Genomic DNA, 19,013 nt, shown 5'->3' with positions numbered 1-19,013 from the left:
ACCGAATTGAGATTGGACTGATGCTATCGAAACCGAAATGCCGCTAGACGAGAAAGTGATTACTGACTCCATAGCACCTTGCTATATGCCTGATCCTCGGCACTGCTTCGCTTAAAGATAAACCCTGAAACCCTGAAGATTATTATGACAGATATCTGTGGAAAGAGATCATCTCTCAAAGTCGACCGCGCCCCAAGCTCACCACTTTTTAGCCTCAAGACCTTCAGGAGGACTCGTCTCGACCTTGCCTTTTTTGACCTCTTCCCAGTTCGTGCTTAAAGCAGTACCATTGCTCTCACTGAACGACTTCATCATGGCACGGCGGGTATCTGCGTCAGCACCAGCGTAGAGCTTCTTGAAGAAGCCGTTGACTGGGTCACCACCTTCATCATCATCCTCTTCTTCCATCTTGCTTCCAGATTTTGAGTCGCCGGTCTTGGGCTTGGCTAGGGCTTCTGAGGCGAGCTTGTCCCAGTCCTTAGGCCCACTGCGAGAGGAGGTAGGGTAAGAAGGAGCTTTCTGTGCGGTACTAGACGATTGAATGGGCGCTGAAGCGACTGATGGCGTGGACTTTGCGGCCTCGGTTGGGGACTCAGTGCCCTCGAGTGATGGCCACTTCTGACCGGGCTGTGACTTCTTGAGTACGACTTCGACTTTTGTGGACATGATGGAGAATGTAGAAGCTGAAGGATCGATCTCAGCGAAGAGAGGTTCGAGCGAAAAGTCGTAGTCGGAAGAGGTTTGCAGAGGGAAGGAGATGGTGAGAGAGCGGGGCTGTATGTCGATTGTGGCCTTGTCCTTGGGAACGCCCTTTGCAAGCAGAGTGAAGTAGACCTTGTCGTTGTTTTGATACCAGTCGTGACGAATCTTGTCGGCGGGGGTTTGGGCCACTGCAGCGGGTTGTGCAGGTGTAGCAGCGGCAGTCGGTGTGGGTGTTGAGTCAGCCTTGTCGTTCTTCACCTCTTCCTCATCGGGTGTCTCCTTGATAGTCACATCCTTTGCTCCATCCATGGCAGCCATCTTTGTTGCGATCTTATTCTCCCAGATAGGCAATGTCTTCTCTTTTGAGTCCATACGTTTGACGACCTCGAAGCAGAATTTCGAATCTGGGTAACGCTCAAGGCCAAAGAGTGCTATTGCTCGTCGCAGCTGACCCTGAAGGATGAGTTCGCGTTTTCCTCTCTTTTGTGCGTCGAGGACAGCCTTGTTGGCATCGGCGAGGGCAGAGTCGTAGTCCGGCGGGCTGCTTCTCTGATACGCGGTAGATCGTTTGATAAGGTAGTCGGGCGATGTTGGTGAGACTGCAAGGGCGGCCGTGTATTGTTTGATAGCCTCGGCATAGTTACCTGCGCTGAGTGCTTCCGCTCCAAGTTTTGCTTGATCCATGATGTGTTGTGTTGATAGCTGAAAGGAATGTGAAGTGGTTGTTGTGTAACGAAGAGTAAAGGTTGCATGTGATTGTGACGACCAAAGCTTCTAGAATGCGCCAGATGCTTTCACTCTAGAGGAAAGTTTAAACGAGTCAGGCAGTCGCGTGTGAGAGTTTCATCTCTGCGTTTCACCTCATTCACGTTGTCAAACCACACCTCAGTCACTTTCATGTTCAATGCTCTAATTCGCACGCATCACATAACTTCGAGAAAGAAGGTGACCAAGCTCAAGCAAGCTGCCGATGCCACAAATGTCTTTGCTCTGTTGAGGAGCGGAAGCTCGCCTGGCCTCATGTATGTTGAAGGAGAAGAGAATGGTGTCAGGCAATGGGTTGAATCTGTTCATGTATGTCTAAACTCCAAGTGTATTTACCTATGACCATACGACTGACTTGAGAATAGAATCTCCGTTACAAGGACTATCAGCTAGTCGCTCGTCCAGCGGCTGTCCAGCATGAGAATCAGCCCACCAAGGAATCACAAGTAAGACCTGGTCTGTATGAGACGGATACGGTGAGCGATTTTGGTAAACAGCTGCAAGACCGTGGTGTATATGCTTGGTGGCGCAAAGCTATGGGATATGCAAAGGAGTAGTCTATTGGCTCGGTCTGCGATCAATAGTGATGAGAGGGCTCGCGATATCGCTTTGGCGAACCACCTGAGGACATGAAAGACGTCTCCCAAACCAGTTGCATTAGATTAGTATACACCGCAACATTCTAATACAGGATGAGAGTCTTTAGCAACCTTGCCCCTCATGTCAAGATACAAGCTACCCCACATATTTACGTGCCAAGGAAGCCTCACACCGCTGAATAGAGGGGTGACGAGGCAGGGGCGGTGCTTGGTTGTTGAAACGAACCCCTCAATCTATTCAAGTCTGGCTGTAGCTTCCAATCTCGAAACCTCCTGACCAACATCGCCCCTTCTTGTACTCGTCTCCTTCTCCGTCCTGACAGTCAATCCTCTACAACAACCACAATACACACAATGGCAGCATTCCCTCCCGGCGGTACCTTCTTCGACACCCTGAAGCGTAGCTTCACCGATGTCCCTGTCGAGAATGGCAAGATTGCCACTACTCAGTTCCTTGAGGCTTGCGAGAGCTTGACCACTCTCTTTGGTATGCTCACCCAAACCTTGTTGCTGTCAACTTCTAATTAGGCCAGATGTTCTCGGTTCAACCGCCTTCAAGCCCGTCAAGTCAGATATGACCGGCAACATCAAGGTATTATTCATGCCCACGACTAGTATACTCAACCGCTCATCTGCCATAGAAAATCCGTGACCGTCAACTTGCTGCTCCCGTCGACTCAGAGACCCTCCAAGACCTCGTTCGCAGCGAGCTCGCAACCAAGAAGCACACCGCAACAGAAGGTCTTGTCTGGTTGAACCGGTATGTCGTCCCTTGGAGAAACACCAGTGGCTCTGTGTACTGACCAAGACACAGTGCCCTCGACTTCACCTCCCAGGCTCTTCGCCAGAACCTGACCAACTCCGGAGAGGAAGTCAGTGTCTCGTTCCGCTCTGCCTACGGCAACACCCTCAGCAAGCACCACAGCTTCATGATCAAGCCTATTTTCAGCGCCGCCATGAGCGCAACTCCCTACCGCAAGGACTTCTACGCCAAGCTTGGTGACGACCAGGCTCGTGTTGAGAAAGAGCTTGGTGCTTGGTTGAGCAGCCTCGAGAACATTGTGAAGATCTTGAACGACTTCCTGGCCTCCAAGGAAGCCAAGTGGTAATCTACGTATAGGCCCTGGTGGCCTGCGGAAAAATAATATGATACGAAAAACAACAGATTTGTTTTTGCTTCTACAAACGACCACACGACCCCTTATGTGATTTGGTGTCTTTTCGCTGTATTCCTCGTACAGAGTTGGCATGGTGCTAGTCAGGTATTCCGCTGACCATTCAACTCACTAGGCCGACAATCCGCATTCCGTCACACCTCAATCGTAGCTGAAAGCTCACCACGAGGCCAAGCAGGATCGAGCAAGTTGCAATTGAATCTTGCGTGGCGGTGCCTTAAGAGTCATCTCAGGATCTATAAACCCACATCAACCGACGCTCTCTTTTCGAAATTTCATATTCTACAGCCTGCCTAAATTCAGCCTCCACTTCCTCAATTGTTCCGGATCTTGTTGCAGCCTGATCGTGCTTAAGCAACTTGTCTGCCTGCTCCACGTGGCGGGCTTTTGAGCCATCTAAGAGTATCCAGGCTCTCGCAGAATGTATGAATTTCTCTATTCTACACTACTGTTCCTCCACTCTACGCTACCACACCTGTGGACCAAGTTTTCTTCGACAGGATGTCAAAATGCTTGTCACGATTCGACAGCGAGCAAGGTCTCAGCTCCGATCGAGGAATGAACAACAGAACGCCCCCTTTAACAAAGCCCCACGAGAGGTACGAGACATGATCTATGACCCAGTCTTCTCAGACGACTCCGAGGTCAGACTACCCCACCCACTCATGCGAGTATCGAGGGCCTTGCGAGAAGAGACGACAGAAGCTTTTGCACGCAACGTCGGACCTCGAGCGACCTTTTACATGGCATGTATCACCCATCATCGCAGACATCGAACAGGACCGGTAATCACCATCCAGGGCACTAACAATACTTCTATTTTGCTTCCTGAGACGAGATCGGTGAAAGCGAAGTCGAGGAGGGATGCAAAGAGTCCGTATCAGCCGTGGAAGTCGTTCCGGAGAAGTGAACTCGGTATGCAGATGGTGCCGAGGGTGCGCCACCTGATACTGGAGATCAAGATGGGTGACTGGATTGAGATAGACATTATATTCAGGGACGGCGCGGCACCCGAATTCTCCGTCAAAGCCGGCTGGTCGTCCTCCAACATCGGCTTACAAGCGTTGTGTATGTGTTTGCGAAAAGTCAATAAGTGACAAAACCAGGAAGCGGTGTGCTCAGGCGAGTGGATCGAGGCCTTTATCAAGGATTTGAAGGATGGTTGGACGGAGTTGCATCTGAGAAAGAAGAGAGCTTTGGGTCTTGAGTGACTGTGTGTCAACTGCCCGCTACGTCGACGCTGTCTCCGTCTTAGGATATGGCGGCTTGCTCCTGCTTCTCGATTGGCGCGATATCTGCTCTGCTCTCGGAGAACAAAGAATCTTCGTCGTAAATCTGGTAGTGCCAGCGCGCTGAACAGGTTTGTGGGCCGTGGTGGCTGAAATGAAAGTTCTTCCAGCCCCTATCATCTTGTCCTGATTCAGTAAGGCCCAAGCTAATGTCAATATTGTTGATCATTCTTCAGAAAAAATCGCCGGGTGAAGAAGCTGCTTCAGGTCGTTCATGTATTCGACAATCTTGTTCGAATCGTCGGCTTCCTCACTCAATGCGTCTCTGAGCTGTCCAACTGCATCTCTCATGTCTTTGTCGATAGTGTCTCTGTTCAAGGCCTCCTTGATGGTAGCAACTGCCTCACCATACAGTTTCCAGAACGCCTGTGTGTCTTTGAGGTATGATGTCTCTTCCAAAGGAACAGCCCAATCCTCCTGACGGTTCTCAACCATATCCAACCAATCCGACATTAAAGGCTCACGATCTCCAAAAAGTCCAGGCAGGTGAACGAGGAAATCTCCCTTTTGACCTTCGAAAGCGTGTGGTGAAACAAATCCAGTGAAGTTTCTCAGCACATCTTTTCTGCCATCCCTCATATATCCAGGCAACTCATAGCTATTAAACAGTTTCTTAGGCAAGTAGACAATGCCACGTTTGAAACCGTAGCCATCAGGGCCTCCGCTGGATTTTTCGACTGTGCGGGCCATGGCGGCTTGGTCGGCATCGTTTCCTAGCTCGATCTTGGGGTTGCAGAGGGGGAAGGCCATGCCATCTACAAACATTGAGATTGTCCAAGGGTGTACGCGGACGAAGAAGACACCGGTGTTCAGGCCTTGAATGTCGCGTGCCGCGACGATGTTGATGTGGGAGAACTCACGAGGCGGAAGGAAGATGTCGGCTGGGATGTTTGGGTTGAGAACTATGGAGTCTGCGTCGACCCACCTGTGTTGACGATTAGTGTGATATTCTTATTGAGATATTGAAGTAGAGGTGCGCACATCAACCATTCTGCTCTCTCATGCTCTGGCTTGGCGAGTTCTTGTGCCACTTGTTGGATCATGAAGGTTGGCTTGTTCCAGTAACCACAGTATTCGTTTTGTCGCTTGATGTATGTTGGATAACCCCATTTCTCTCCGTGTCGCGTGTGAGATTCCAGAGCTCTTTCATATAATTTGTTGTTACCATACAACATGGATACTTTGGCAATACGGTATGGTTTGGATCCATAGATGAATGATGGCTGATGCCATAGAGCTTCAAGGAAGCTGAACACTATGAGAATTGAAGATATCATAATGACGAGTCTGTTGTTGAACCACTATTATACCGTCAGCCTTGTGCATGCCCATTGCGGGTTTTGGTGTGTGCCTACGCTCATCGTCAAAAGCGGCTTCCTTGGAGGCTGCAGAAACATCTCGGAGCTTGTCGTCTCAAACGATCGCTTCGACTCTTCAGAATTCAGCTCACGATAGCGAGAATCACTCATATTGCGTATATATCAAGTTGGCCTGGAGATCAAAGAAGCTCGAAGAGCATGGGTCCACTCGAGAGATAAGTATCATGGCTAATCGTGTATTTGGACTCTTCTCGAGCTTGAGCCGTTTTTGTTGTGATCCATACAACCGTTCGCTGAGCTTTCGGAATTTTTGGCCGTTGGATGTGATTTTGGAGAATGGAGATTCGGCTGTTATGCCGGGATGCCAGTTTTTGCTACTGTCATTGTATTTTCCATGAAGGAGGATTTCGTAAGTAACAGTAATGTTAATACTCAAAATTTCAGAGATTGTATAGCAGTCAGATGCGACATGAGATCATGAATATGGAAGGTGTAATTCGAAGCTCTGTATAAGGCAGATGCCGGAAAAGGCAACTGTCACAACGGTCAAACACGAGCTTTCATTTCTTGGGGAAGGCTATAACAGGATCGATTACCGCTCTCGAATGTAAATGTCTGCATCACAATACAATGACTATTCCGAGATCAGTCGCGGCTCTCGATAGTCAGCGCGAAAATGAACGGCATCTTTAGCTTCGGATGGCATGAGGTTTGGCGAACGATAAGATTAATTTTTATTTCAATTTTTTTCCTTTTTCCTCCTTTATACTCTTCTCTTATCTCCAGAGGCCAAACAGCCAAATGGCTAGGCAGAATCATAGCTTTTCGAGGCGCGACCAGTGTCGTCTCTGCCTCTGAATCCATAGCAATACTTCATGCAAGAAATGCTATCCACATCCCAACATAACAGACTACCCAGTCCTCAACCGAGCAATACTCCTTCTGCATGCGTTCTCGAATGTAAAGCTGAGCAACACCAGCAAAACAGCCAGCAAAGACAGATGTCCAGCCATACAGCGGGTTGCTTCTGTCAAGGGGATTCCAAGAAACTCGGAGGATAGCAGCAATGGCTATCACTTCAGCAGTTGCTTTTCTCTTTTCAAGAAAAGCTGCAATAGATCTGAGAGTGGATGGGGACATTTCCGTATCAGGCTGGGTTGAGGCATGTTCGCCGTCGGTGTCCAGATCTACTAACTCATGAGGCAGCTTGGTCTCTGTGGTTGCTTTTCGAAGTATCTCTGCAAGAACCTGGCTGGAAGCGCAGAGGCAGATGAGCACGTCGAATCGTGTGGCAAGATTGTTGCTCCACAGGGCATATAGGCGTATACATGAGACGGCAAGCAAAGAATAGGAAAGGTATGCTGTAACTAGGGTCTGGGCAGGCGTCCGAGCATTCTGTGCTGGGTCCCTGATCAAGTCAGTTTTATAACCATGATGTAGTGCTGCTAGGCATCAAAACATCTAACTTACATCGAGTGTATGGTTCGATTGAATTTGCTTGTCCTTTCGCGCGCTCTGCAAAAGTTTTGTTGCAACAAGGTTGTCGAGAAGACTGAACCACAAGTTATGTCCGAAGAGTCATTTCGGGAATACGAAGGATTGGGCAGCTCGGCGTGTCTTGGCTGGTCTCGTGCGTAGAAGAGTGACCTACTCCTAGTAGCACGATGATGTTCTACTGCTTGACCCACATACTGTGGACGATCAGCCAGACCATCACGATAGCGATGCAAGATGGGTGTTCGCTCTCGGCGACCAGCACTTCGAAACTGGCCTCTTTACAGCTGCCTCTCGCAGACTCAGCTCAGTCTGAGCCCATCTTGTTCGAGCTGATCAGTGTTGAAGAGCCTTTCTTATTACTCATGCTATTTGGAATGGTCAGAAAGATCATGACACTCGCCATCTTCCACGGAGCATGACTCCTAAGAACAACCTTTTTGGCAGGAAGCAAACGCCAAGCCTGCAAAGGCGGTGACTGTACTGCCACATCCCTCTACATCTTCTCTGTGATCGTTTGCCTTCATCAGAAATGGTTTCGATCATATGCTCGTGATATTTGTGAACGGCAAAGGCAACAAGAGTGACAAAGGTGACAAGTATCCGATTGACATTGGCAAAGAACCAGAGTAAACAGAAACCCAAGCGACCTGGATAAAGACAGAAACCGCTTCCTTCTTGCAGCAATGCTAATTGGATAGCTGTCGAAATGCACGATAGTTTCTGTTAACAATGATCCTCCACAGAATAAATCTGGCCACAACCAATATGGAAGGGGAAGGCACTCTCTCCGGACACAATCGGGTTTCGATCTGACTTCTGTCTTTCGATAGTCGTACTATTGATTCATGGCTTTGATCAGGAGTCTATCTAGATGGGCTCACCAAGTGTCTAAGCATTCTCGTTCGCGCAACATCATCCACCTAGCCTCTTCTCGTAGACCCTCCCACCCCTTTCTCAGATCCTTGATACAGGTCTCAATCCAGTCCAGCGACCAACCTGAGTTATGAGATCGCCACTTCTCAGCCAAAGCCTGGAACATCTTATATGCGTCTTCGGGTGTTACGCGTGTTCTGGTCGCGGCGAGCCTACCCGAGGATCGCAAGACGACCTCAGGCGATAGGCATCCAGGCCGAAATACAATCGCAAACAGCGTGTTCGTGGATTCCCAACGAATCCAGATCGTCCGCATGCGACGTGAGAGTTGGGGACCGAAGAAGTATCTACCGAAAGCATGGTATCCCCACCACTCAGGGCGACCAGAAGCGCGGGCTTTCTGAAGATAACGCAAGGGTTCGTCTTCCTCGAAGCGGTATTGGACCCAATGTACGACGGATTTGGTATTGACGCCCATGCACATCTGGATCCTCGGTCCTAGGATCAGTGTAGCTGCGTCGATGGCCTCTGCTTGTATTTGCTTGCACACTAGCATGAGCGGGTGAGCAGTCACATCTCGGCGCGGTCTGCGAAGACATGATCACAGATCATGTAGCGTAACTCGATTGGTAGCTTTTCTAAGAGCGGACAGCCTTGTACGGTTGGTATCTCGAGCAGTGACCTCTGTGAAGTGACCATCATTCTGCATCTGAGCAAAGGTATCTTGTGTACTCGCAAAGGGAAGCAACGATATCAAAGTCAAGTTCGAAAAAATTGGTATGAGCAGTGTAAGAAAATCTTTGATGGTTGTTTTACTATAGGCCGCAAAATCACTCACGCGGTCGAACAAGCCAAGCAGCTCACACAACCGGGTCACACAACAAGCTCCCTCAACTTGCTCGCTCGGTTTGTTTGCCTGCTCGTCCAGCATGCTCATACCGAAAACAGCTAGGTAGCATCACTAAATGTTCGATCATTAGTCCGAATCTTGTATCTTTTGTCTGTCTCCAGCATTCCCTGCAATGACTTTGGGTTTAAGCTAAGCTTAGGCACAGTGAACCACACCATCAGCATGAGTGTGGCATTCCTAGAATCAAAGAGTCAGTATCGCGTTCTCGTCACTATGAAAGGTAAGGAAGGTGATAACTTACAGTTCCAGCGCTGGTGGTCTTGGAGGCTGTTTCGGTAGGAGCGACGTCAGCACAGTGCACCTCGCCACCAGCATGAGTGTGACATTCCTGTTCATAATAGTGTCAGTCTATACATACACTGATTATGTCTGTGTTGGTTATTATGGGCTAAAAACTTACAGTTCCTGCGCTCGTGGTTTTGGAAGCGTTTTGGGTAGCAGTGGAGCTAGCAGCAGTAGTTGCAGCGGTAGAAGCAACGCTAGACGAGGGAGCAGATGAGGCAGGAGCAGCAGCATGAGAATCACCACTCTCTTCCTCATCCGGCTTACCAGTACATCCCTCGCCAGGCAAAGCAACCTCCATAGCATACACATCCAAAGCAAAATACTGCAAAGTGTGAGTATTGCGAACAGCTTCTGCAGGATTCTCCTTGGACAATTCGAGGCACTCGGTATAAGTATCTGCGTAGTGCTCAGCAGCGCCTTCGCCAATTTTGGTTGTGTGGTAGAGACGGTGCATCAAATCGGCTGCAAAGTAGGTTGCTAGTTTGCCGTTGGCGACGGTGTAGCCATTTCCACATAAGGCTTCGAGGGGTTGGCGTGAGGTGTAGGACAGAGGACAAATGACTGTTTCGTCTGTTGCGTTTTCGCCGCGCCAGTGGCCGCCCCAGCCTAAAGCAATGTAGCTATCAGTATCCACATGTGAGTACAAGGTGTAAGAGGAACATACCTTCTTGATGACAATTTCCATCCACATCATCACACCTAAACATCACACCCTCATGATCCCCATGAACCAACTTTTCATACCATCCAATAACTTCCGCAGTAGCAGCTGTACCAAAATACTTTGTATACAGCGCAGACCCATTACCATGAGTATAGATATGCTGAGCAGCTTGTTGAGCAAGCTTGATAGTGTCGCCGAGTGCTTTTTCGAGTTGGTTCCTTTCGGTGCCGTTGCAGGAGGAGTGGATGGGAAATCCTTGGATTGTGGTGGCGGGTTGGGGGTAGGATGTTGCGGTTGGGAGGGAGAGGGTTATGGTGGTGAGGTCTCGGGGGTTGAGGATGGGGGTGGCGAGCGTGGTTGCTGCAAGTGCTGTGGTGATGAGGAGTTGAGAACGCATGTTTCCAAGAGCGGAGAAAAAGAAGAAGCTTTGAAAGTGCTGAGGAAGGAGCTATGCTTGATGACTTCTTTCAAACGAGTTGCACCTACCTTGACGCTTTATATGTCTACATCCTTTCCCGGGCATTGACCATAGCAGACCATTGACGAGAATTTTGCAAATTTACCGTAGCCACCTTCGGATACTCTCTCTGCATCCTAAATGCCTAGAAACACCCGAGTGGTCGATATATCGAGCCAACTCAGGTGAAAAAAGCTGGCCATGGCCGATGTTGAGCAAGCACATGTCTATACCAAGACCAAACCATTACAATGTGGCTTCACAAACAGTCCAGACATGCCTGTCTGCCAAGTGATATCAGTATGTAGCGGTGTCGGTGGTTTCTCCACCCAGCTCGAGGTCTTGCAAAACGCATACCTTGGCATTGACCATCAAGGTAGCCAAGCATCACTTTGCTTCTCAACAGTGAGGCAGTGTATGCCTTGGATTGCAGCAGAACTGTTGCTCAACGCGTGCAAGATGGCTTTTCCAAGGCTCTTGGTATGCTTTGTAGGTCTTGGTGGAGGATTTGACCGCCCGAAGATGGTAAGAAGATGTGGTCATCACGTTTTTTGCCAAGTTTACGTGGGCACAGTGGAGTGTCGTCTAGCATGCATAGTGAAGATTTTATCCGTACGGTAGGTGGGTGTCTCCGAGACTGGGTTGGATATAAAGATGCATGAGTCGTCGTGTGAGAGGAATCGTGATCAAGCAATCTGCAAGACTTACTTGTTGAATCAAGATGCGTGGTTCTCTACTTCTACTACCTATCGGGGCTGCGCTCGTGCATGCACAGTCACTACGAACATTGTCTCTGACAGCATGCACTACTCAAAGCGGCGTAGTGTAGGTCTATCTCGACAAAATGAAAACATAGGCTAACCAATTCTCAGGAACTGCTTGCGTGATGGCACCACAGTGCCGTGGACAACTCTGAGCAGTGCAGCAACAGTAGCACCTTCAACGACGGTGGCCCCTAGCACAACACTCGTCGATACGTCTGCTATTCCCACTGCCATTACAGGTTGTCATATGCACGAGTCCACTCAATTCTGTTTCGCCGGTGAAGCAGAGTACGAAGTCTTGACTACTGCCACGGCTACCGAAGAACTGCCATCAGAATACACTGGATGTCATGCCCACGGAGCTGAAATGTAAGTTAACCGAACAGTCAGCTCGTAAGCAACTAGCTAACATGGCTAGGTTCTGTTTCGATCCCCAAGGTGAAGAAGTCGAGGTAATTGCCGAGGATGCTCACGATGGAGCTTCTCATGAGCATGCAAGCGGTACAACTTCTCCAGCAGTGACTTCAGCCGCAGTGACCGATTCTGTTGAAACACCCAAAGTGACAGCACTCAGTGGTTGCCATATGCACGAAACCCAGCAATTCTGCATGGGCCCTAGCGCTACAGAATACCTCATGAAGATTCCTGCGACCGCGACAGGAGAACTGCCGACTCAGTACACGGGTTGTCATGCTCATGGGTCACAGCTGTAAGTTCCGCTTTACACCACTGACATGCCGCATCTGACGATGACAGATTCTGCATGTCGCCTGCCGGTAGCGAGGTTCTTGCTCAAGCACAGACGGCAGACGGAGAAGAACCAGCTGGAGAAGTTTCGGCTGATGGAGTCAGTTGCCATTTTCATGCAGGTGTCGAGTAAGTTTCAGATCTCACTTTACAGCTGTAATATGATCTGACATGCATGAGGCATTGTGTCGATCAGAATGGCAACACTGTCGAAGGCACTTGTGAAGCCGTCAACCGGGACTACAACATCCCTCTCCGTATTGGTCTCGTCTTTGCCATCCTTGCCACGGCATCCATTGGTGTCTTCGGACCAATCTTCCTCTCGCTCGGCCGATTCAAGAATGGTGGTGTTGCCATGTCTATCATCAAGCAGTTTGGGACTGGCGTCATCATCTCGACTGCGCTTGTTCATGTAAGTTCAATAGCCATACTCGATCAGCTCAGATTCTGATGATCCTCAGCTCTTCACCCATGCAGAACTCATGTTCGCAAATCACTGCTTGGGTGGTCTCAAATATGAAGCCACGACTGCAGCAATCGTGATGGCGGGTATTGTCCTTTCCTTCGTTCCTGAGTATGTTGGGGCCAGAGTTTTCCTTTGGCGTCTGTCGAAGCATGCCACTTCTGCATCTCCAATTCCTGACCAGGATCATGACCCGAAGAGAGTCAAAACCAATGCAGCACCGGTCTCACACCACCTCATACACTCTGGAGACGCTCATACACAATCTCCTGCTTTGCAGAAACTTAAAGTCAACATCATGGAAGCTGGCATCATCTTCCACTCGCTGCGTAAGTGGCCTGCTGCGAAGGTCCGCGATTTCGTGCTTACAAGCTCTAGTGATTGGTCTCACGCTTGTCGTTGCTGGTGACTCAGGGTTCATCACTCTCTTCATTGTGATCGTCTTCCACCAAATGTTTGAAGGCCTCGCACTTGGCTCCCGCATTAGTGATCTCCAGGTCCGGATGGTGGAGAAACTCCTCATGGCTACAGCCTTTGCCATTGTCACACCGATTGGAATGGCGATTGGTATTGGTGTGCTGAATCAATTCAATGGTAACGATCCCTCAACCATCATTGCGATCGGCACTTTAGATGCATTAAGTGCTGGAATCCTGCTTTATGTAGGTTTGGTGGAGATGCTGGCGCATGATTGGATGCATGGAGAATTGAGCAAAGCACCCATAAGACACGTCGTACCAGCTGCCATCAGTTTGATTGCCGGACTAGTGCTGATGAGTGTGCTTGGAAAGTGGGCGTAGATCCAATCGAGCAAAGAAAGCGGAATGGCAATATTTCACGAATCGTCTCTCTTGTCGTCAGTGTCTGTGAAAAAGCCAGGCAGTTTGGCAGGATGTTTCTCAGGCATGATACGGTCAGGATCACTTGCAAAACAAGCATTACACATGTATCGAGATTCGTCTGTGGGTGAGGTGCTAATTTTCTCCTTTCACCAGAGAGCCAAATAGCGCTCTCTGTCGCGAGCTGTACAGTGTTGATCAACACGGGTGTTATATATGACGGGAGCATGGCTTCTCCACGACCAATTCTTGTCGAGCGCGCCGGATTTGTCGTGATAAAAAATGAATCTAGCTAGGCCACGTATACGACGATAAGCAGAACTCTCTTTGTACAGAAGGACGTGTCGTTGCAATTCGGCAGGACGGTATCGCCTAGATCTCTCCCGATTTCTGGAGCGCAACTTCTCAGCCTTTCGGGATTCAGGATCGGTGTGGTAGCGATAGCGATATAGGTCAGCTTTTGCTGTATGGCAAATTATGGTTGTCGAAAACGGAGCGATGGCGGCACATGATGGCAAGGAATGCGCGAATAGTCCAAGGTTTGGTCGGGTCAATAGCGATATACCAAGAGAAAGAAAGGACATGGCAAAAGGTTGGTGGTAGTGGATGTGGTGCAATTGGATGTGGGATGTCTCATTGGCACGCGTCGGGAAGTCGCGTCAGGTGGTTCCGAGACGGCATCAATACGACAAGATCAAGACGACGACCAACCACGACCCATGGCATGGACGGCGAGCATGGTCCTTTCGACGTGCCCGACTTCTGGCGCCCATCTGCCTTCAGTCTGTCTGATGCGCCTGGAGAGACTCTCATCACCGACACGCAGTTCGGTGAGCATGACGCACTACCTGTCACATGAAATGATTCGCTCACGAGGAACCAGAACTGCCCTTGATCAACCACCATTTCGATGCCGAATTGCAACTGCCACACCTGGACGACTTCGAATTCGGCAAGCTCGACGACCTTTACCCCAACCAAGAGCCCCATCAAGCTCCCACCGCCATTGACCTCGAGACATCTACGACAAGCCACTCCAACGAACTTGACGACTTGTGGAAGCTTGACCTCACTACCCCTGTTCAGCATGCCTCTTTGCGTACATGGGAAGCCTTTGCCCACGACGGCTATACCGAGTCACCCATCTCGTACCTTTCCGATGCTGGTCCCCGCGCATTCGATGCCCTCCAGCCTGATAACACCAACGTCCTTCGATCTGCTTTCACGCTAAAATCCCTGGCTCTCCTGGGCCTAGGCAGGTCGTCCACCCTGTTCCAATGGAAGAAAGACGACAAGACATTTGTGCCAACTATTGATAATGCGCGCTTGTCTGGTTTGAGCAGCACTGCCTATCAAAGTCTACTTCATCAATTGACGGCTGTTGGCTGTGCTTTTGTCGACTTGAGACAATTTGTCCAGTCTTCATATACCAACAAACACCCCTTGGCTGCCCGCGTTGCACTTGCGACCACTGTACAGGCTGTGCTAGAAGCTCTCGATCAAAACTTGTCCGACCGAGTCCTGGCTGCCACGTCTTTCCTACAGCTCCTCGCTTACTTCGACACCCCCGCTGTTCTACTGAGCGAGATGAGACATCTGATCAACGCCACCTCAGGAGCGAACACCGATACTGCTTTCCTATCTGCCTGTCATGACACTATCGATTGTTTCACCAACGCTTGTTCTCAATTTCAGGACCTTCACGCCGAGATATTGAATCAAGTCTCTCAGCCATGGCTTCAAGCCATCTGTCAGAAGACCGGTCTGACACATCAACACTTCGACTTGCCCGTCCAGGACGATATATTTGAGAATAGTGCTCATATTTCTTCTGAAGACAATGCACAGATTACAGAAGTCATGACTGGCATTGCTATGTTGAAAGACGCTGCACCTGATCATCCTCTGTTGTCTCCTGCTTCTTGGGGTGTTGGTAGTTCCGAACTGGAGCTATCCCAAACATCTGTTGACTTTGAACGGATTGTTGAGAAGGCGAATAAGTACCAACAGGACCTTCTATTTGCTATGTCTAAGTATAGCAAGGAAGACCTAAAGCCGCGTGACGCAGATGCTCAGCAGCAACCATGTCACCTCACATCAGAGCAGTTGCCATGGAGTCTTGACGAAGGTCAGCAGACCTATTTCGAGAATGTGGGAACTCGATTTTCTGAAGCGCCTGCAAATACGGCTGACGCAGTTGGCATTCGTCTTCTGGTCGCGAAGATGCTCGAGACCGAGAGCAACAAGGAGAGCTCAAGTCTCGACCTGCGACATCTTGAGAGGACAACACTAAATCATCTAAAACCATACCTTGGCGTTCAAAGCCGCCTCCTAAATGGCACCCTCCTACGTCTTCTTCTTCGACAATTTTCTCTGCGCGACAACCTCGCCTTGAATCACTCCTTCCACCTTCTAGGAAATGGCCTCTTCGTCCAGCGTCTCACAACTGCATTATTCACTTCCGACACCAATGCACGTGGGTTACGTCTAGATAATCGTTCCAAACAATGGCCACCAGCATCTTCAGAGTTGCGGCTCGGCTTGATGGGTGTGTTATCTGAAGCATATGGTTCTAACGACATACCCGGCAATCTCTCTTTTGCTATCCGCGAACTCAATGATGCCGAGATTGAGAAATGTCTGGATGCTAACAGTATCCATGCGCTTGACTTTCTGCGGTTGAGATATGAAGCTTCTACGCCGTTGAATGTGATTTTTGACGATAATGCAATGGCGAAATATGATGATTGTTTCCGCATCTTGCTGGGTATGCTCAGAATGTTGCATTTTGTCACTTTGCTACGGAGCACCGCACGACAAAAGCCTAGTTCATCTGCATTACAAGCTTTTGCTCACGAGGCTTGGAGTTGTGTATCCGGACTCGCATCTTACTTCTTCGACATTGGTGTTGCTGGTCCTTGGAAAGAGTTTCAACGCATGCTTGACAAGTTAGAAGCAGATCTGGCGCTTGAAGACGAAGAAGGAATTTTTGGCCAACGAGTGACTTTCGGAATCTCGCATTTGCGCGACAAGCACAACGATATGCTTGATACCATTCGCTCTCGCCTCTTCTTGCGCTCTCGCCACGACAAGTTAAGGAAGTGCATTGAAGATATATTTGGTCTTGTCCTTTCTGTCCACCTGGATATGAATGATGAGCAGTTGTTGTGGGAACAGAGGGATGGGCTTCGAAAACTGCTCATGGGGCTAACAAACGCATTGAATGAGCTTACGAGAAAGATTGGCAAGAAGAAGGTCTTAGGCACGCAAGACAGAGATGATGTGTTTGCAGCTGAAGTCTTGCGATTTAGATTGGGTGGAGATTGAACCAGCAATCGAATGTTGCAAATCACTACTTAGACTGCTCATGGATGATACTCGATCGAACGGTGAACGTGATATGCATATCTCAACGAACGGAGTAGAATTTCTAGAGTGGAGATATTGCTCAACCTAAGCTACAGCTAGCATGGCTACAGTCACTCCTTACTCTTGATCTTGGGCAACAACGGAGTTGCTCTCACTCTTCTGGGCAATAGGCAAGTCCTTGAAAGGAGTGCTCAAACCCACGCGATCAACTGTCTTCTCAACGATGAACTTGCCGCTTCCATCAACTCTATTGACCAGACTCTTGCGGTCGGTGTCAACGACGAGGCGAAGAAGGTCGGGACGCATGTAATGACCGCCCTGTTGCTCACATATATTAGCATCATTATCAACCAGCGCAAAGACTGGATTGACGGAGGCACTTACGAAGTCATTCAAAGCCTTGCTCAAATGCGTCTCGTCAAGATCAATGTCAACATACACCAAACCCTCAAAGTCGTCACTGGGCTTGGCGATCAGCAACTGACCATCAGGACCATAGATTCTGGTGTTTCCATTGTAGATTCTGTGGTCTTCGCGTTCCTTGCCAGGAGGTGTCTGCAAATCAACGCCCTCCTTGGAAATCATCTGGAAAGGAGCAAGAGTGAAGGAGCCAGTCTCGATGGCGTAGGCGGGAGTAACGATATCGGCGTTCGCATCGGAGATGTTGGTGTAGGGATCGGGGTATTTAAGGGTTGTGGCGTGAGGGTAGAGTGGCCAGCCGGCGATGTGGACTTGTTCGCCTTTGCTGACAGCGTAGGACTTGAGGAAGGGGTTCATGTTTTCTGTATCGAGTCAGTCTATGCAGAAATCGATGGCAAGGGATCGAACACATACCCCAGCAGTTGAGTTGGCCGATGCGACCGATCTCTGTGTCGACGACCGACTCGGTGGTGTCGCCGGTGCCTGCCATATCTTCATCAGTGATCTGTCTTCAGTTCTTGTAATGTCATGTTACACACCATCTCCAAAGACAAGTCTCTCGACATGAGTAGCGCGGATCTTGCGGCGGTGGTTCAAGATATCACCGGTTGGTGAGACCAAGACTTGAGTAGTGTAAAGCGAGTTCAGATCAACTTCAGAGTAACCAAGAGAAACGAAGATCTGGTTCTCCTTTGCAGCTGCACGAATACGGTGCATCTCAGGACTGTCACTGGGAAGACTGTTCTCGCGGTACTTCTTCAGAAGAGGCAATGACTCTTGGTAGTTGACACGCCACATCCAGTAAGGGTAGCCAGGGATCCCTGTTCGAACTTATTAGAGAGCGTGCAAGTGTCATGGTAAAGGACATACATACAGAGCTCAGGGAAGGCAATCAGCTTGCAGCCATTCTGACCAGCCTCGTTGATCCAGTGAATGGTCTTTTGAACTGAGAGCTCAAGATTGAGCCAGCCAGGCTCGGCATTGACGGCGGCAGCCTTGTACTTCTTGATGGTAGCGACCATGTTGGAGGTGATTGATATATCAAAGAATGATTATATTGCAGTTGGAAGTTGTGATGATTGAGTGTGATGGTCCTGTCCATCGTCCTGACGAACGAGGTTTATATATCTGACTTACCATCGTTATTGTTCACCATACACTTCCGAAACCGCGTACAGCTCGGTGCTACTCATCGTCAATGCAGTGATGATGCATCTAGGCCGACAATGCTATCGTAACATTTTCGGGTGTAGATGCCTGACTTTCGAGTTGTCGTATGATCTGCTAGAGTATACTTCGTGTACGACGAATATACCAGACCCCGAGATAAGCTGGTATGTGCTGCCATACGATGTTACGAAGTTCGGTGTTGTCGCAATCAATTCGGGGTTTGGTCATTGTGCATGCCCTTGGACCGGGATTTGCTTTGTGCATCCGGAACTTCTTCTTCGTTTGCCCTTGCAAGACGGGACAGTCATCCAGATCATGAGATATCGGCCATTGGCAGAGCAAAGATGAGGCCGATGGTGCAATCGTAATCAAGCGATATGCAGAAAACCATGCATCCGGGATGATCAAGGCGAAGTCTCGGAGGTAGAAGAGGAGCGCTGGGTTCCGGTCCTTGGTGGGCAGGAGGGCGACTGACCTGGGCTGCTCACATATCTGCACAGGACAAATGCCAGATCGAAGAGTATTGGCACGATGCCGACGATGCCGACGATGGAAGGCGTGATGAAGAAGAGCTGTGGTTGGAATTGGAAGCTTCCAAGTTCCCACATTGTAATTGCCAAAGGAACTTGATTTTTTAGACTACTGGCGCACGGCACGATTATATACCAAATCCGCTAAGCAATGGCTTACTCCGGCTTCGCAATAA

General features: G+C 49.4%; 10 protein-coding genes across 10 annotated transcripts; 5 read left to right on the top strand and 5 right to left on the bottom strand.

Moving 5' to 3' along the window:
• Positions 1-198: 198 nt before the first annotated feature.
• On the bottom strand, positions 199-1,386 carry M437DRAFT_69345 (SGS-domain-containing protein; the record flags this gene model as incomplete). Its single annotated transcript, XM_041025266.1, has 1 exon — positions 199-1,386. The coding sequence occupies one exon, from the start codon at positions 1,384-1,386 to the stop codon at positions 199-201; it is 1,188 nt and encodes a 395-aa protein (XP_040876004.1).
• A 213-nt stretch (positions 1,387-1,599) lies between these two features.
• M437DRAFT_57938 (uncharacterized protein) lies at positions 1,600-2,024 on the top strand (the record flags this gene model as incomplete). The annotated part of the gene is made up of 2 exons (XM_041023304.1): positions 1,600-1,776; positions 1,833-2,024. 2 exons carry the CDS (start codon positions 1,600-1,602, stop codon positions 2,022-2,024), a joined length of 369 nt encoding a protein of 122 aa, XP_040876003.1.
• A 396-nt stretch (positions 2,025-2,420) lies between these two features.
• Positions 2,421-3,175, top strand: M437DRAFT_57965 (putative glycolipid transfer protein HET-C2; the record flags this gene model as incomplete). The annotated part of the gene is made up of 4 exons (XM_041023313.1): positions 2,421-2,553; positions 2,600-2,658; positions 2,708-2,826; positions 2,881-3,175. 4 exons carry the CDS (start codon positions 2,421-2,423, stop codon positions 3,173-3,175), a joined length of 606 nt encoding a protein of 201 aa, XP_040876002.1.
• A 491-nt stretch (positions 3,176-3,666) lies between these two features.
• Positions 3,667-4,338, top strand: M437DRAFT_57779 (uncharacterized protein; the record flags this gene model as incomplete). Its single annotated transcript, XM_041023277.1, has 1 exon — positions 3,667-4,338. The coding sequence occupies one exon, from the start codon at positions 3,667-3,669 to the stop codon at positions 4,336-4,338; it is 672 nt and encodes a 223-aa protein (XP_040876001.1).
• A 357-nt stretch (positions 4,339-4,695) lies between these two features.
• On the bottom strand, positions 4,696-5,705 carry M437DRAFT_57858 (uncharacterized protein; the record flags this gene model as incomplete). Its single annotated transcript, XM_041023288.1, has 2 exons — positions 4,696-5,455; positions 5,512-5,705. The coding sequence occupies 2 exons, from the start codon at positions 5,703-5,705 to the stop codon at positions 4,696-4,698; spliced, it is 954 nt and encodes a 317-aa protein (XP_040876000.1).
• A 1,017-nt stretch (positions 5,706-6,722) lies between these two features.
• Positions 6,723-7,563, bottom strand: M437DRAFT_69342 (uncharacterized protein; the record flags this gene model as incomplete). Its single annotated transcript, XM_041025265.1, has 3 exons — positions 6,723-7,257; positions 7,320-7,401; positions 7,542-7,563. The coding sequence occupies 3 exons, from the start codon at positions 7,561-7,563 to the stop codon at positions 6,723-6,725; spliced, it is 639 nt and encodes a 212-aa protein (XP_040875999.1).
• Positions 7,564-9,264: 1,701 nt separating this feature from the next.
• Positions 9,265-10,475, bottom strand: M437DRAFT_57668 (zincin; the record flags this gene model as incomplete). Its single annotated transcript, XM_041023259.1, has 3 exons — positions 9,265-9,306; positions 9,608-10,020; positions 10,079-10,475. The coding sequence occupies 3 exons, from the start codon at positions 10,473-10,475 to the stop codon at positions 9,265-9,267; spliced, it is 852 nt and encodes a 283-aa protein (XP_040875998.1).
• A 1,053-nt stretch (positions 10,476-11,528) lies between these two features.
• On the top strand, positions 11,529-13,309 carry M437DRAFT_57833 (putative ZIP zinc transporter; the record flags this gene model as incomplete). The annotated part of the gene is made up of 7 exons (XM_041023282.1): positions 11,529-11,668; positions 11,718-12,008; positions 12,056-12,175; positions 12,227-12,458; positions 12,508-12,711; positions 12,790-12,838; positions 12,888-13,309. Coding segments are annotated over 7 exons (1,458 nt in total), but the record flags the coding sequence as incomplete, so codon positions are not given.
• A 763-nt stretch (positions 13,310-14,072) lies between these two features.
• Positions 14,073-16,675, top strand: M437DRAFT_57732 (uncharacterized protein; the record flags this gene model as incomplete). The annotated part of the gene is made up of 2 exons (XM_041023269.1): positions 14,073-14,178; positions 14,232-16,675. The coding sequence occupies 2 exons, from the start codon at positions 14,073-14,075 to the stop codon at positions 16,673-16,675; spliced, it is 2,550 nt and encodes an 849-aa protein (XP_040875996.1).
• A 159-nt stretch (positions 16,676-16,834) lies between these two features.
• Positions 16,835-18,159, bottom strand: M437DRAFT_69338 (uncharacterized protein; the record flags this gene model as incomplete). The annotated part of the gene is made up of 5 exons (XM_041025264.1): positions 16,835-17,035; positions 17,102-17,499; positions 17,552-17,620; positions 17,677-17,958; positions 18,012-18,159. The coding sequence occupies 5 exons, from the start codon at positions 18,157-18,159 to the stop codon at positions 16,835-16,837; spliced, it is 1,098 nt and encodes a 365-aa protein (XP_040875995.1).
• Between the last annotated feature and the right edge of the window lie 854 nt (positions 18,160-19,013).

The sequence above is a fragment of the Aureobasidium melanogenum genome (genome assembly GCF_000721775.1).
Source record: "Aureobasidium melanogenum CBS 110374 unplaced genomic scaffold scaffold_27, whole genome shotgun sequence".
NCBI classification, from domain to species: Eukaryota; Fungi; Ascomycota; class Dothideomycetes; order Dothideales; family Saccotheciaceae; genus Aureobasidium; species Aureobasidium melanogenum.
This window is presented reverse-complemented; position numbering and strand designations above follow the sequence as displayed.